Source organism: Salmo trutta, unplaced genomic scaffold, assembly GCF_901001165.1.
Source record: "Salmo trutta unplaced genomic scaffold, fSalTru1.1, whole genome shotgun sequence".
NCBI classification, from domain to species: Eukaryota; Metazoa; Chordata; class Actinopteri; order Salmoniformes; family Salmonidae; genus Salmo; species Salmo trutta.
In genome coordinates, this window is record NW_021822554.1 from 57,857 (window position 1) to 75,717 (window position 17,861).

Sequence of the window (17,861 nt, forward strand, 5' to 3'; positions counted from 1 at the left end):
AATGTATAAACGCAACATGGAACAATTTCAAAGATTTTACTGAGTTACAGTACATATAAGGAAATCAGTGAAATGAAATAAATAAGGCCCTAATGTATGGATTTCACACGACTAGGCAGGGGCGCTGCCATGGGTGGTTCTTGGAGGGCATAGGCCAACCCACTTGGCAGCCAGGCCCACCCTCTGGGGACCCAGGCTGCACCAATCAGAATGAGTTTTTTTTCCCACAAAAGGGCTTTACTACAGACAGAAATACTTCTAAAAATGTCAGGGATTTTTTATTTCAGTTTATGAAACATGGGACCAACACTTTACATGCTGCGTTTATATTTTTGATCAGTGTACATGTCCTTCCAAGCTGCAGGAGAGAGGCCTACCTAATCCATTTATACATAGTGGTTGGGGGGAATGAGATGCTCTGGGAATCCGACAGGCACTTTGACAGTGACAATGGCAATTTGACTGCGCATCGGTTATGGGCACTTTGTTTTTGTTTGGACTTAATGTTTTTCAGATGTAGCCTGTTATCGAATAGGGCTATGGTAATATGGTTTTATTATGGTAGTCAGACTTATGCAGAAGTTATTATATGAAATAATTCCTAAATATGCATACTGTACTTTGATAAAGATCCGCCTGTATTTCTGGCATCTCCACGGTACTATACCAGTTGAACAAGCTAACATTTATGTCTGAACGAGATCTGGTCTGCCATTCTCATTTACGCATAACAAAATCCACCACAAACCCTCCAAAATATTTCAGTGAAATCCATATAGAACCCCTGGAACATGATGTTCAAAATGTTTATTTTGTTTATTCCCCAAAAACCACGTGTCATGTCAAGTCAACCTTTGACCTGTCGAGGATGACGTTTATAAAGAGGCGGGGGGTTGGCTTGCTCTCTTTGGTGAATTCTCTGCCTCCAGTCTAACGAGCGCAGTCTGTAGTTGCGTGATCACAGCTGGTCTCTCCTCAGTCATCCAGCAAGACTCCTGTACCACCACACGCACTGTACACTAGATCCTGGATTTGATCAGAAATGTTTTTCTGTAGATCGGCTTGGCAGAGACTGGGGCTCCTGGCACGAATGACAGTCGCCCTACCCTTATCCAGAAATGGTGAGTGGATTAGAAGTGGTTCAATTTGATGGACTATATTGTATTTGTTTGTGGCATTTTTATATGAAGCGTTTGTTGCATCCTAGCTGACGCGTCACGCCTGCGTGATGTGGGGATTAACGGGAAGGTCAATGCAGTTACAGTGGGTTTTAATGACCGTCTGTGTAAACAGTTGAGCTTCATTTCTTTTACATTTGGATTTTTTGTCCAACATTGGGTGAATATTGTATACAATATTTCAGGATTTTTCAATCAATGCAGTTTCCTTCAAATTGCGCGACATGTATGTACTTTATTCATTCCAGGATGATCCACGGCATCATTCTGTACTAGTTTATTGAAAAACATTGCAAGAAAAGTTACATGTAATAATTTCAGCTTTACATTATTGCTGAGCGCTGAGGCAACACACCCCTTTTCCGTTGGGGAGGTGTGTCCATGTCCACAGAGATTACAACACGCACTTATGCACTATTTAGTTACGAAACAGCGCATCCCCGTCCAGAACAACTACATAATCGGGGTTATGTAACATCCAAGCATCAAGTGCATGTATTTAATATCAGATATATCCCCTAAATCGTAGTTTTTTTTAAGGCTAAGTGGAGATGTTGTAGCCTATATGATGTCCTATGGATATTCTTCACGTGTGATGGTAGCGCGTGTATAGGATAGGGGTTGTGTGTGTAGATAATTGGATTAGCCTATAGCAGCCCTACTTGAAGTTGACCTGTCGAGTTCTGCAGAGACGTCACTCTATAATCCAAATGGATCGTGATGTTGTATTCATTCTCCCCAGACTCATCAGAGCGTTTTGTCAGGGAGAGAGAAATGTTATTGTTTGGTTAATAGCTTTGTGTGTGTTTGAGTGAAAGCAAGGGGAAGAATGGATTCTGGTTGTGTTTTTAGTGTAGCTACTTTCCCATGCACGAGCTTCATCGATAGACTCGTTCTAGTCTGGCTTCATTCTGGAACTAGAATCCCTATTTGCTTTGTTGCGTAAGGAATTTGCCCTGAGGGAGATCTGAACAGTGCTGGTTTAATTTCCTGTTTTCTAAATGTTAGAGCCTCTGCATCCTCTCCATGTTTTGACACTAAAATGTATAGATGTATATTCCCCCTGATCTATAGCTAGAAGCATAGACATGCATTGTAACAGCTTTATCCTCTGTGTATTTCTGCACACCCTGCTCTGGATTATATTTAGCTGACTAATGATGTATTGATCACTAGTCAGTCGTTACTAGGTCTATGTCTAGGGCAGATGGGCCTCATGGTTAGGCTTCGGGCCTACGTAGGGGGCGGGCATTTCTTCATGCATGTATAGTCCTGTGTGTGTGTGCCACTGGTGTGAATGGTCTCTATTCAGTTGGAAGGAATCGGTGGTTCTGTGCCATGACTGGCTGTCAGGGAGGAAACTGGGATCACGTGTCTGTGACTCGTCTGACCTCCAGCTCAGCTTAACTGATTAGTACCTAGCTACCTGTATAAATAACTGGGCCTTCACAGGAACAGACAGGAACAGACAGGAACAGACAGGAACAGACAGGAACACACAGGAACAGACAGGAGGCCACTTGCTGTGTCATGGGATTAGAGAGAGCAGCGGAGTAGCTCTGGGTCAACCAGGATCAAGGTCTGCTAACAACTGATGGCTGTGTTTTCTGAGGAACGTTTTACTGGCAATGACTGTTGTGATTTGTCTTGTCCTACCTTAGTTGAATGTATTGACTGTGTCTCTCTGGACCACAGTCTGCTAAATGGCCTCTATGTAAAAGGTGGTGTGTTTTTATTGAAACTTTGTTTAACCAGGCAAGTCAGTTCAGAACAAATTCTTATTTACAATGACGGCCTACCGGGGAACAGTGGGTTTACTGTCTTGTTCAGGGGCAGAATGACAGATTTTTACCTTGTCAGCTCAGGGATTTGATCTAACAACCTTTCGGTTACTGGCCCAACACTCTTACCATTAGGCTACCTGCCTCTCTAACCACTAGGCTACCTGCCGCCCCTGTGTGTGTGTGAAGCACAAAACTATTGGTCCGAGTTCTGGGATGTTATGTAAGTTGCTTCGGTTATCTATGGAGCTGATAAGATTTGTGTGTATGTATCTGATCAGCTCACTGTGGTTCTGTTGTCCTCTATCAGGGGGTAGATGAGTAGTCAGCATGGTAGGGTACATGTGGTTCTGTTGACCTCTATCAGGGGGTAGATGAGTAGTCAGCCTGGTAGGGTACATGTGGTTCTGTTGACCTCTACCAGGGGGTAGATGAGTAGTCGGCATGGTAGGGTACATGTGGTTCTGTTGACCTCTACCAGGGGGTAGATGAGTAGTCGGCATGGTAGGGTACATGTGGTTCTGTTGACCTCTATCAGGGGATAGATGAGTAGTCAGCATGGTAGGGTACATGTGTTTCTGTTGACCTCTATCAGGGGGTAGATGAGTTGTCAGCATGGTAGGGTACATGTGGTTCTGTTGACCTCTATCAGGGGGTAGATGAGTTGTCAGCATGGTAGGGTACATGTGGTTCTGTTGACCTCTATCAGGGGGTAGATGAGGAGTCAGCATGGTAGGGTACATGTGGTTCTGTTGACCTCTATCAGGGGGTAGATGAGGAGTCAGCATGGTAGGTCTATGTGGTTCTGTTGACCTCTATCAGGGGGTAGATGAGGAGTCAGCATGGTAGGGTACATGTGGTTCTGTTGACCTCTATCAGGGGGTAGATGAGGAGTCAGCATGGTAGGGTACATGTGGTTCTGTTGACCTCTATCAGGGGGTAGATGAGGAGTCAGCATGGTAGGGTACATGTGGTTCTGTTGACCTCTATCAGGGGGTAGATGAGGAGTCAGCATGGTAGGGTACATGTGGTTCTGTTGACCTCTATCAGGGGGTAGATGAGGAGTCAGCATGGTAGGGTACATGTGGTTCTGTTGACCTCTATCAGGGGGTAGATGAGGAGTCAGCATGGTAGGGTACATGTGGTTCTGTTGACCTCTATCAGGGGGGTAGATGAGGAGTCAGCATGGTAGGGTACATGTGGTTCTGTTGACCTCTATCAGGGGGTAGATGAGGAGTCAGCATGGTAGGGTACATGTGTTCTCTGCAGAGCTGCAGGATGAAATGTGATTCTCTTTACATGGAAGGAACAGGGGTGGAGAGCTCCCTTCTGTACATTGTTCCCTTACTGCAGCCTGGGCTGCTCTACACACACACACACACACACACACACACACACACACACACACACACACTCTCTCTCTCTCTCTGCCAGAGACAGGTGAACACACACTCTCTCTGCCAGAGACAGGTGAACACACACTCTCTCTGCCAGAGACAGGTGAACACACACACACACACACCTCTTATAGAACACATGACGCTCACACACTCACCCAGAGACAGAGGTGCGGAAACACACACACCTCATGAGCACACGCCACAGAGGCACCACTTATAGAAAGTGTCTCTCTTGTTTTGCCCTCTGCCAGACCTTTGCATTCTGGGACACATGTTGAACTTTGAACCTAGTCCCCTGTACACCACCATGGTACAGTTATATTCCTGGTGTTTTCTACTCAGGGCTGAACGTAGACAGTAGTCTATAGCAGTCCTTTACTAGTCTCTAATGGATTAACAGGCAGAACTACACAGCCGAACACGGCCATGTTTTCCTGTGTAGTTGACTGGTTTTATGTCGTGTGGCTGTGCCGTTTCTATGGTGTGTGTGATTGACTGGTTGTGTGTGTGATTTTAGGGAGTGTTTGGGTGACAGTGTAGCAGAGGAGAGGATCTTTGGTCCAGGAAGGACGAGGTTTTATTTATGTCTGTGTTCTAAATGCACCACCATTGCCAGTGTTGATAGGATCAGGCTATTTAGCCTGAGGAGAGCCAATCCTGTCAACCCTGGCAGTCTGTTTACTGAAGACTAGGCTCCTGCTATCCACCCAGCCCTACTGGCCATGTGGACCATGTCACCCACACAATAACAATCCATTATGGAGATTTATGGTCTTATCTCTATTGCTGCATTTGGGTCTTTCTTTAGTGTCGTTAATATGATGGTTCTGTGAAGATGATTCAGTGTCCCACAGTCTGACGGTGATTTTACATCAGCACTATGCTATTGGCAAAGATTCAATTGTCATTAACCCAAATGAAATGTGTTTAGATGGGGAGGGGTTTAGAAAGCAGGACATGTTTATTGGGGTTTTGTCCATTCAAACACAGCATCAGGCATAAAACAAGGACTAGAATAGATCTGCGTTCAAACACTATTTGAAATCTTTCAAATACCTTTTGAGCTTTTGCTTTAGGCTTTTAGGAGCACCAGATGGGTGGGGTTTGGTCCGTCTGGTGGTCCATTCAGCCAGGCAAGCTCAATCAACAGAAACTTCTTGAAATTATTTCAAATATTATTTGAACCCAGGTCTGGACTAGGTTGGACTGGGATTGGTTGGCTAGTCGCGTTTAGCTTGGTAGGATGGACTGGGATTGGTTGGCTAGTCGCGTTTAGCTTGGTAGGATGGACTGGGATTGGTTGGCTCGTCGTGTTTAGCTTGGTAGGATGGGCTGGGATTGGTTGGCTCGTCGCGTTTAGCTTGGTAGGATGGACTGGGATTGGTTGGCTCGTCGCGTTTAGTTTGGTAGGATGGACTGGGATTGGTTGGCTAGTTGCGTTTAGCTTGGTAGGATGGATTGGGATTGGTTGGCTAGTTGCGTTTAGCTTGGTAGGATGGATTGGGATTGGTTGGCTAGTCGAGTTTAGCTTGGTAGGATGGATTGGGATTGGTTGGCTAGTTGCGTTTAGCTTGGTAGGATGGACTGGGATTGGTTGGCTAGTCGCGTTTAGCTTGGTAGGATGGATTGGGATTGGTTGGCTAGTCGCGTTTAGCTTGGTAGGATGGACTGGGATTGGTTGGCTAGTCGCGTTCAGCTTGGCTTATACTAACACTTTCCGCTGCCTCTGCTCTGCTGTGTCAAATGAATGGTGCTACTGTATCTCTCTTGTGTAACGCGATTAAGAGGGATAGAGGCTTGTTGCCATGGTACCAGAACACCACTGATGCCCTGAGTGGAAAGAAGATGGCTGGACAGGACCGGATGAACCCAGGTCCTGTAGTAGGACAATGTTGACCATGATGGAGGATAACATTAGATATGCATAGATTGACAATGCAAGAAACTGATCAATAGGGCCCATACAGAAATCATAGTGGGTCCATTGCCATGGTATGGTCATCTGTCCAATGCAAAACTAGCACCTTCCTTACTGTCTGGGTAGATGAACAAAAAGTCTACAACTTGCTTTCTATTCATATATTTACATGTTTTATAGTTTGTATATATGTATATCTCCCTCTATCTACAGTACCAGTCATAGGTTTGGACACTGACTCATTCAAGGGTTTTTCTTTATTTCTATTATTTTCTACATTGTATAATAGTGAAGACATCAAAACTATAGAATAACACACATGGAATCATGTAGTAACCAAAAAAGTGTTAAACAAATCTGAATATATATTTTAGATTCCTCAAAGTAGCCACCCTTTGCCTTGATCATAGCGTTGCACACTCTTGGCTTTCTCTCAACCAGCTTTATGAGGAATGTTTTCCAACAGTCTTGGAGGAGTTCTCACACTGAGCACTTGTTGGCTGCTTTTCCTTCACTCTATGGTCCAACTCATCCCAAACCATCTCAATTGGGTTGGTCGGGTGATTGTGGAGGCCAGGTCATCTGATGCAGCATTCCATTACTCTCCTTCTTGGTCAAACAGCCCTTATGCAGCCTGGAGGTGTGTTGGGTCATTGTCCTGTTGAAAAACGAATGATGGTCCCATTAAGCGCCAACCAGAAGGGATGGCGTATCGCTGGTTAAGTGTGCCTTGAAATCTAAATAAATTGGTGTCACCAGCAAATCACCATCACACCACCTCCATGCTTTACGGTGGTGGCTGCTACTTTGAAGAATCTTTCACAGACAGGAACCTTGACCATTTTTGGTAAACTGGTAAACCGCCTTCATGAGATCTTAATTATCCACAGTCTTTGGTAGCTCTCTCTTCTGGTCCGTCCCCTAACCATGTCCCCCTCTCCACTGTGTCTCCTTCCAGTGGTTCCAGTGCGGCAGATGTCCGTCGGGATCCCCGGTGGCTCTGCCACCAACGTGGCGTACGCCCTTCTGTGTGGAGGAGGCCTCACTGCCGCTGTCGTCTACGTAAGTACTGATTCAAGATCGGTTGTGTGTGTACCTAATGTTAAAGGATAAGGTCTGGGCAGTATATGCTGATCCTAGATCAGATTTGTGCCTGAAGGACACCACTTACTCAGAACCGTATTCTACTATTTGAGTATCACCCTAGACACTGATCTTAGGTCAGTTTGTTTCCTCCCATAATGGTTAAGGTGATCTGGAGAGGAAACACTGATCTGAAGTCTGTTCCTGAAGGTTAACATGAACTAAGCATGCTATATAGTTTACTTTAATTTCAAGCGTATTGATTTTTCCTGACTCTTCCCAGATCAGTTTCCACACTTTAATCCAATGCATAAACATTAAGACACATGGTCCCAGGCCAGTGGTTTGGTTGGGGAACAATGCATAAACATTAAGACACATGATCCCAGGCCAGTGGTTTGGTTAGGGAACAATGCATAAACATTAAGACACATGATCCCAGGCCAGTGGTTTGGTTGGGGAACAATGCATAAACATTAAGACACATGGTCCCAGGCCAGTGGTTTGGTTAGGGAACAATGCATAAACATTAAGACACATGATCCCAGGCCAGTGGTTTGGTTAGGGAACAATGCATAAACATTAAGACACATGGTCCCAGGCCAGTGGTTTGGTTAGGGAACAATGCATAAACATTAAGACACATGGTCCCAGGCCAGTGGTTTGGTTAGGGAACAATGACCCCAGGCCAGTGGTTTGGTTGGGGAACAATGCATAAACATTAGGACACATGGTCCCAGGCCAGTGGTTTGGTTAGGGAACAATGCATAAACATTAAGACACATGACCCCAGGCCAGTGGTTTGGTTGGGGAACAATGCATAAACATTAAGACACATGACCCCAGGCCAGTGGTTTGGTTGGGGAACAATGCATAAACATTAAGACACATGATCCCAGGCCAGTGGTTTGGTTGGGGAACAATGCATAAACATTAAGACACATGATCCCAGGCCAGTGGTTTGGTCGGGGAACAATGTGAGGAGTGGCTGCGGACCCCAACTTTTCTCTGACCGTTTTTCCTCCGGACTAAAGATGGTTTCACGTTCTGCTCGTGTTTATTCTGTCCTTGACGCTCTACCTGTAGAGAACAGGCTACTCTGGTGAATGGTGGTCATTTTAATAAGTTTGATCAAAACTGAATGTCTGCCAGATCACATAATGACAGTATTCTACAGGACCCAATATAATAGCATAGTATTACGTTACTGTAGGATGAAAACCCCACAACATTTTATCTCTTATGTGGCTGAAATTCAACAGCACTCGCCTCAACTAGGAAAAATACACAGGTAGGCTATGCTTCAGTTAAACACCTGCTCTATAATTCTCTCACGCACAAATATCATACCCTCCCAAATAAATGCTAACCTCCCCCTGTAATTGTAATGAGGTTAGCATGTCTTGGGGGTATGATATAAAATGCTAACCTCCCCCTGTAATTGTAATGAGAGGTTAGCATGTCTTGGGGGTATGATATAAAATGCTAACCTCCCCCTGTAATTGTAATGAGAGGTTAGCATGTCTTGGGGGTATGATATAAAATGCTAACCTCCCCCTGTAATTGTAATGAGAGGTTAGCATGTCTTGGGGGTATGATATAAAATGCTAACCTCCCCCTGTAATTGTAATGAGAGGTTAGCATGTCTTGGGGGTATGATATAAAATGCTAACCTCCCCCTGTAATTGTAATGAGAGGTTAGCATGTCTTGGGGGTATGATATAAAATGCTAACCTCCCCCTGTAATTGTAATGAGAGGTTAGCATGTCTTGGGGGTATGATATAAAATGCTAACCTCCCCCTGTAATTGTAATGAGAGGTTAGCATGTCTTGGGGGTATGATATAAAATGCTAACCTCCCCCTGTAATTGTAATGAGAGGTTAGCATGTCTTGGGGGTATGATATAAAATGCTAACCTCCCCCTGTAATTGTAATGAGAGGTTAGCATGTCTTGGGGGTATGATATAAAATGCTAACCTCCCCCTGTAATTGTAATGAGAGGTTAGCATGTCTTGGGGGTATGATATAAAATGCTAACCTCCCCCTGTAATTGTAATGAGAGGTTAGCATGTCATGGGGGTATGATATTGTTGTTACTTTCTCACTCATCATTATTCACGTTTCATTCAGGATTGTCCGTAATCATGGTAGCATCCACGTTACTATATAATATTTTATTCTTATTTATAAGTGACTCAAAAATGACACATTATTTACCATTTTATTTATATTGGGCACAAAATAATCTGGAACACAACCAAAACAAAGTAGTCATTTGGTGCTCTGAAAATGGGACCAAATACTACACTTTTGACTACTTTTAACACTCATACAAGTGAAATTCTCCCAAAACTTTTGGTCCCCTAAAATGGGGGGGGGGGGGACTATGTACAAAAAGTGTTCATTTCTAAACAGTTCACCAGGTATGGATGAAAATACCCTCCAATTGACAGCTGACAGTCTGCATTTTAACCTCTAGTCATTTGCATTAAAGTGCAGGAGTACAGAGCCAAAACAACAACAACATGTGTCACTGTCCCAATACTTTTGGAGCTCACTTTATAGCCTTGTGGTAACTGTTGTCATGGAGAACCCTTACCGCAGCAGTGGTGCTTTTTAAAGACCGTTATACCAGTTCTACAGACAACTGTTGGCAAGGACGTTCGCTTAGTCCACTCCTTTATTTAACACTACACTGTTACTTACTAGAGCTGAGGGAAGAGGATTCAGGTTCTCAACTTACAGTTCAAGGCAGCCATTTTGAAATGCAGCTAGATTCCCTTTCTGTGTTCTTTTAGTTTTGCGTGTCCCTCCAACCTCTGTCTGTTCCATTCAGGCTTACAAGACGGTGAATGGTGACAGTGAGCGGTACAATGACAGACTCGCAGAGATGAACTCGAGGCCCAAGGGTGAGTACTAAGTAGCCTACTGTCTGCACTGCCACACACTCCATTGATCCACACTCTTGACATTCTACCAATAGACATGAACCATAGAATTTAGAACCATAGAATGTAGAATCCTAGGGGAGTTGTAGAATTTATACTCTCAGTATTCCAGAATTCCTCATCATAATGGACAAGAATGGCCAGAGTTGTAGTGTCAGTTGGAGAAGGAATGTCTCATCAGAACGTTGAAACCATGACAATAATGTTTTTGTCCACACTAAGCCTAGCCAAATGTTTTCATTTGGCATGGACCCTGTTTTGGCGCTGCCACCGACATGCCAGCATGGTGGAATGATCACTCTGAATGTGATTAATCTAGACTGTCAGGGCTGATTTCTGTCAGTGATTCATTGACCTGTTGGGGTTCCCGGGCCCTGTGCCCAGATCGCCTGATTGGTCTGTTGTTGGGCTAAGCTCCTTGGTTCACATAGTGTCGCTGGGAGCTCTGATTGGTTCATGTAGAGTCTAGTTTTCTGTTCCTACCTACATTCACCCATCCTTAGTACACTAGTGGCCATACAGTGTATAGACAAACCCTAAACCTATATATAGACAACGGATGTCATTTTTTTTCTTTTTGTGTTACAGGCGAGGCAGAGGGGGAGTTCTTTTTGGAAGTCTTTTAGCGTGCCTGTGAAAAATGTAGCTTGAATGCTTTAGCAGATTCTGTCTGTCCGGCGCTGTGGTGATGGGGAATAGAGTGCCATTTGAGACACTGCTCTAGTCATACCTGGCATGAAACATCTTATAACTGCCTGTCAGAACAAAGCGTAACAAACTGCCATGGTGGGAGCCGCCATTTTGTAGGCTTCGCTATTCGATCACATTAACTTTAAATTAAATTCTACACCTCCCCCGACACACCTGGCACTGGTAGCCATTTTGACATTGCTAGCCAACAAACTTTCAATAACCAACTTGGATTTCTACACCTGGCCTACACGTATTCAACAAACTCTACCCCTTTAAGCATTCTGAACTCTCCTTTACCTGTTTCTAAAATAGCTACATAAGCTGGGCACACGTTAAAAGGAAAGGGTAATGTTGAGCTTTGATCAAAGATGTTCTTACCGGTGTCCATCTAGGAGATTTTCTTGCTTATTATTGCCCTTTTTACTCAGTAGTATTGTTTACTCTCCACACATTTCAGACTAATGGGAACTCATTCATTCCCTTCATATCTACCTGTTGGTCTTTTCCTTTTCCACATTTGCATATCTTTTGGTGTATTCCAGAAAGCTTGTTCTTTTTTTTCTGTCCTGACTGCATGTTATGTTTGCTCGTTGCTTAGTCTGTCACAGCGATATCGCCCAAAGTACCCGACCCCAAGTTCCTCGTCTTCTTAGTTATACAGTTTAAAACAAGTTGAGGCGACTGCTGTCATTCCTGGCTAATTAGTTGAGATCTTATCCTTGTTCGTGTACTTGGGTATACTTCTACAACAGAATGTGTCTGGACCTTTAACTAGTCAGGGGCCAGTTTAAATACCAATACAGACCACTGGCTAATCAGTTGATTATCCTTGTTACCTATTATAATAGTTTGTTAATAAAACCAGCTGATTTCAGTTAAGCCTAGTTAACCTTGACCTTAACCCTGCTCCAGCTGATCCCTCTGGCTGGGAGTGTGTCCCAAGAGGCACCCTATTCCCTATTTAGTGCACCATGTTTGACCAGGGCCCATAGTGCACTACTTTTGACCAGAGCCCTATGTAGGGAAATGGGGTGCATCTTGGGATGCATCCGCTGTGTCCGGTAAGGTTACTAGCCGTCAAACAAATCCTGGCTTCCTCGCTCTTTCCTTGTTCACTCCATTTCCTGCCTCCCCCTGTTAATCATTAACGCCCTTTGACCAGAGATCTGTATATCATGTCTCCACCTGAACGATGGGAGTTGTTGTCCCAATGGCGGGAAGGCAGGCAGGCGACAAGCTTAGGTCCAAAACAAGCCATAGAAACTCATTGGGCTTATTTTGGACAGATTTTGGCAGGAGTGACTCTCTGCCGGTCCTTAAGTTGACCCCTAATGAGCTGCAGCTCACCTCTGTGCCATTAACAAGCTGTCAAATCCCATCCTAGATTCCACTATTCCTCGCCGCTCTCTCAAAGCACATTGGAGGAAAGGATCCGATGTCCTGCCCCTCTGACCTCCAATGACCTTTGAGGGAGCGTAATCAAGGAATAGGGATTTGACGGTTTTTCAAAGCCACAGGGGTCCTTTACAGCTGAGCAGGTGTCACCAACCTGGTCGGAGCCCTAAACGACGAATGTGGTGTGAGTTGTCTTTGGTCAACTCTGAGTTCAACTCAGACATGACTGTGGCTCACCTTTTTAACCAGCTACATTTCTATGCCAATGAATCCTTTAGAAGTAACTTGCACCAGGCAGGCGAACTATACTGATCCTGAATGAAGTGTTAAAGCCCTGAGTTGAGGACCGTTCCAATTAGACTTCCTCCCTCTGAGTGGATCATCTCTTTATTCTCCATATTTGAGGAAGACGACTGACTCAACATTTTATTAATCAACTGTTCTTGTGTTAAAAATTGTAATCAAATACATATGACAAAAAAACATTTAGTGACTGGATGCATTTGAAACTTCACATGCGGTACAACTTTCCTAATACAATGATTTTATCATGGGACTGGGTGGGAAAGGACTAATAACACAGAAGAAACAATGTGTGACAGACTGTACTTCTAATAGTCCATTCCACACCATCGTCTGCTGAAATTGCAGGGTGACTATTTTTTGTTTCAATTTGATTTAGTCAAGAATGAAAATGTGGCACTCTGGCGCATGGATTGATGTTTTAGATTTGTTAATGACGAGTTCGGTGTTCGACTAGCTATGTAGTTACAAGCCTGGCTTGAGCAGGCTCGAGGAAGTGACGGGTGCACAATCAATATCTACCTAAGTAACATGGAAAAAGCCTGAGCTGGAATGTGAAGCTAACTGATGCTAGCTAATTTCAGAAAAGCCTGAGTACACCCAGAGGGTTCAAAAGTCCAACAGCGTCACACATTAAAAGGTAGTTAACACTGCTTAGCAGAGGACTAAAACTGAAAGCAGTTTAAACTTAACTTAGTATTTCTCTCCATATTGGATCCACCTATCCTTTTCTTTCTGATCAGGATATGTTAGACCCAGGACCAGACCGCATGGTACAATTTAGAATCTGTCTTTAGGGGATTGATGTTGGAATTGGACAAGACCCTATAAGGAGGACACGTTCTCATCCCTCCCTACCTTTCTCTCTATTCCACTTCTCTCTCTCTCTCTCCATCTCCTTCCAGAAGCAGCACCAGCAGCAGAGGAAGTAGAATCCCCAGAAGAACCGGCACCAGTAGAAGCCGAGGTGGTCGCTGAGACAGCCGCCATCGAGGAGGCGCCTGCAGCAGCAGAGGAAGTCGTGGCAGAGGTCGCAGCCGAATCCGTTGCTGTCGTAGAGGCGGTTGCAGAGGTTGCTGTGGAACCAGAGGTTGTCGCAGTTGAGGTGCCCGCTGTGGAAGTCGCCGTGGTTACGGAAGAAGCTGCCCCGGAGGCTGTCGCAGAGGCGGCTCCTGACGCCGTGGAGGAGGTCGTTGCCGTGGAGGAGGTCGTTGCCGTGGAGGAGGTCGTTGCCGTGGAGGAGGTCGTTGCCGTGGAGGAGGTCATTGCCGTGGAGGCCGCCGGTGAGGAAGTTGTGGCCGAAGTAGTGGCTGAGACTGCTCCCACCGCCCCTGAGGCAGAAGCTGCTCCTGCCGCCGAGGTGGCAGCATAAGGGGTCAGAGGTGAAAGGTCAACCTAGAGGGGTGGGTTTAGCTGTGGTGTGTCCCTCTTACTACTACCCCCCCTCCCAACCCTAAACCTGAACCCCCCCACAGGCCCCATCTACACCCTATTCCCTGTGTAGTGTACTACTTTTCCTGGTCTAAAGTAGCACCCTACGTATGGAGTAGGGTGCCTTTTTGGATCACAGCCCCCTATCTACTAGCACATGTTACAATAAGAAGCAGGAGGTGGACTATGTTCTGTTAAAGAACACTTTAGTTAGGTATGATGTCATGGTGACGGGGACAGCTGTCTCTTCTCATTCTGACTCCTTTACAGCAGAGCTATAACCAGAGCTAAATACAGAGCTGTTTCAGGTTTTTATTAATACCGGTCTATTTGTCAAGCAATATGGTCGTATTTATCACTGGGGACAGGAGTTTTTTTTCTGGTCGGATCATGGTTGTTGGGGATAACTCCTGGCTCTGTTTTTCTGAGGAGTTCCTAGGTGTTAAAGGGGATGTAAAGGGAGATATTGGATTCATGGTGGTACATGTTGTCCTGACCCCCAAACCTATGTGCCTTTGAAATGGCACCCTATTCCCTATATAGGGCCTATAGGCTCTGGTCAACAGTAGTACATTATCACTATGTAGGGAATAGGGTGCCATTTTTGGACAATTCTAATGTAAAGATTCAAGATGGATTTAGGATTTCTAGATAATGTCAGTCTTATCTTGGCTTTAAATCAAGTTTGCACTCCCATTTTGACGATGCGTTGAACGTGCTCCAAATTCAGATTAAAGGAAGGTAGTGTTATGAACCTCGAGACGATAAGCACTTCAAGCAGGTTAAATGGTTATTATGCAAATAATAAATATACTAGTCAGAGAAGCATTTTAATTGCTTTTTGAACGGCATCTTATTGTGAAATGTGACCAAAAACCTGTTATCTTCTTCCTCCTTCCTGCTCTCTCTCCTCTAAGTGCTGCTCACACCTCTCCCTAGGATAAGCTCTAGAAGGATTAGTCGGTGATGTCATAAAGCTCAGTGTTCCAGTGCCCAAATGGAACTCCCAGTGATTGGAACTTTGGGGAACAATTGGATCAGTTGGTTCTCTGTGTCCTCACTGATCTCTTTATGACATCATCTCTGTCTTATCCTTCTCATCACATCCTAGACACTGTGCCAGGGTGAAGTCTGCCCCCACCAAGCACAGATAAGGCATCAGTTCCCCCTTGCCCCCAATGCTGAGAACATAGGGCTGCAACCAGTGGTTCCAGAAGTGGATTCTCAACCCTCAAAACCCGTAGTGGTATCAAATATTATCAATATTACTGTGCAACGTAGACGTTCTATTTTCAACCGAGATTGCGAAACAATTTCTTAAGTTGATGTAGTGTCCATCGGTTATGAATGTTTAAAGCTCTGAGAAATCTCGTTTGTGCTCTGTTTGTTTCAAAGAGCACCAAAGCCTACACTAACCATGGCGCCTCGCGGTCTGTATCGTCCAATCACAGAGGAGATAGAAGTCACGTGATCTGTTAGCGCCACATGATGTGGCACCGAACAGATGACGTGACTTGGATCTGCTCTGTGATTGGAAGATACTACAGCTATCGCGTACCATCATGTGTTCGCTAACAAACCACATGACTTGTATTCTGCTCTGTGATTGGATGATACAGACCGCAATGCTGTAGGAGATGAGTAGTTTGTTTGCCCCCCCTTAACTCTGGTACACTTTTATAAAAACATTTTAAAGCCATTTCTAATCTTTTCAATTATTGGTTCATCCTGGAGATGGGTATCTGTTCATCATTTGAAACCACGATAAGCAGCATGTATTTTAAACAAGTGTTTATACAAAGAATTTGTGGCCCTGTCAGTTCCTGGAACCATAACCGTGGAAAGAGGGGCGCGGCCTGTTGCAGCCCTAGGAATTGTTTAATTAAAAGCAGGTCTTGGATAAGTGCTTGGTGGGAAGTGACTTCAACTAAAATGCACCTTTTTTAAATACCTGTTTACAGAACCTGAGCCTCTACCTTCAACTTCAAACCTCACTTAACAAACTGTGGTAGTGAATTTGTCCTTTACCTGCCTTACCTCCTAGTGGAGCACCTAGTGGACCGTTTTATCTAGACGAGTCCACTACTAGTTAATCAACCAACACTCAAGTCTGCCTTGTAACCACGGTGACTGACACACAAACCAGCCAAGACTTACATGATGTAATGAAGCTGTCCTGGACGATGCCCCCAGGCTGCATCCCAAATGATTCCCTGTATGTAACCTTTATTTAACTAGGAAAGTCAGTTAAGAACATATTCTTATTTACAATGACGGCCTACCCCGGCCAAACCCTCCCCTAACCCGGACGACGCTGGGCTCTATAGTGCGCTTACGTTTCACCAGAGCCCTATGGTGTGGCCTATTGGCCCTGTTTAAAACTAGTGCGCTTTATAGGGAATAGGGTGCCATTTGTGATGCAGACATGCATTCTACTGCTAATACTGTCACACTAAGTGTTTTTTTTTTTTTTTCCTTCAGCCAACCAATCATTCACCATCTCTCAATAGAACTTCAAAAAGTCCAAGCCGTTTTGTTTATTTGCTTGCGCCGATGCTGTTACAAGTCTGTCTTTTTATTTCCTAACTGTGAAAGGTAAACATTAAGGGAACATTTTATAATAACCCAACAATCTCACTTCAACACTACTGTTCTATTGATCTCCAATCCATCGACATTGGAAATGTACTGTCTGGAGATGGTCGCCATGGGCCAACTAATAATGCGCCATTGTTGACAACTTTTAAGGAAATGTTTTCTAAAGTATCAGTGAAGAAGGAAATCAGGAAGCTGAAGTCCTTCAATAAAGATGTTGTCAGTTACTTCTGTGGTCCATTTCTTCTATTGTATTACCCTCACGTGTGTAATAAACACTACTGCTGCGTTTGTCTAACGTTTTTAATCCAAATAGAAATGACCATTTCAGATTTTACAGCTTTTTTTTTTACAACACATTTGCATTTTAGGTCAGACTTCCTGAACAGAACAAATGATACGTTTTCCAGGATTTTTTTTTGTTAAATCAATATCTAAGCCTAACCTACACATTATGGAAAGGCAGGTTTTGTTAAATATTTACCAGTTATGTAGAACCTATAGTTCCCACACCCACCCATCCAGAACTCCTCTAGTCTAGACATACCCATGACCGTACATTGCTTTTAGTTTAGTCATGAGTTTTGGTAGCAGTTGGATATTATTTTTATGATCATCTATATCAGGTGCCTCAATGCCATGTTCATGCTCCCATGTGTATAGAAGGGTTTTCTGTAGCTGTGTGTGATCTTTTAGTTCAGCATAGACATCTTGTACCAGATTTCAGAATAGTCTCTGTGCCTGTCAGGCTTCCAACCCAGAACTGGTACAAACTGGTCTGAAGACACAGCAGCAGATTGGTTTGACAGGTCTGGCTCTACGGCTTTTACAACATCAAAGCAAATGTAAAAACACTAAACCATGATTAGTTATTAAATAACATTCACCTTTTTTATGCTTTGTCTTTATGATGCGTTTAGTATAATGGTACTTGGCATGAATTGTTTTCTAGTTGAATTTGTCGACTGGTTAAAGTAGTGCACAAATACCAGGCAGTCAGACTGCCAGCAGTTGATCAACACTGTCCAATGGCCTTGGGCCCTGTGCACATCCAAACACGACCAGGAACTGGATTGAAGGAACAGTTCAGAGAACTAAATGGATCCGTACACGGTTTGCTACTCCTGAAGTGGAG

The 17,861-nt window shown here is 44.2% G+C and overlaps 1 protein-coding gene across 3 annotated transcripts; it reads left to right on the forward strand.

Moving 5' to 3' along the window:
* Positions 1 to 905: 905 nt before the first annotated feature.
* LOC115182604 (fibrous sheath CABYR-binding protein) lies at positions 906 to 16,953 on the forward strand. 3 transcript variants are annotated; one of them, XM_029744143.1, is made up of 5 exons: positions 908 to 1,121; positions 7,236 to 7,339; positions 10,198 to 10,270; positions 13,606 to 13,925; positions 13,962 to 16,953. In XM_029744143.1, exons 1-5 carry the CDS (start codon positions 1,043 to 1,045, stop codon positions 14,070 to 14,072), a joined length of 687 nt encoding a protein of 228 aa, XP_029600003.1. In that variant the 5' UTR covers positions 908 to 1,042; the 3' UTR covers positions 14,073 to 16,953. The 3 variants fall into 3 exon arrangements, with proteins under 3 accessions (XP_029600002.1, XP_029600003.1, XP_029600000.1); XM_029744142.1 differs by having other exon boundaries at positions 906 to 1,121; positions 13,609 to 16,953; XM_029744140.1 differs by having other exon boundaries at positions 909 to 1,121; positions 13,606 to 16,953.
* The last annotated feature ends 908 nt before the right edge of the window (positions 16,954 to 17,861 follow it).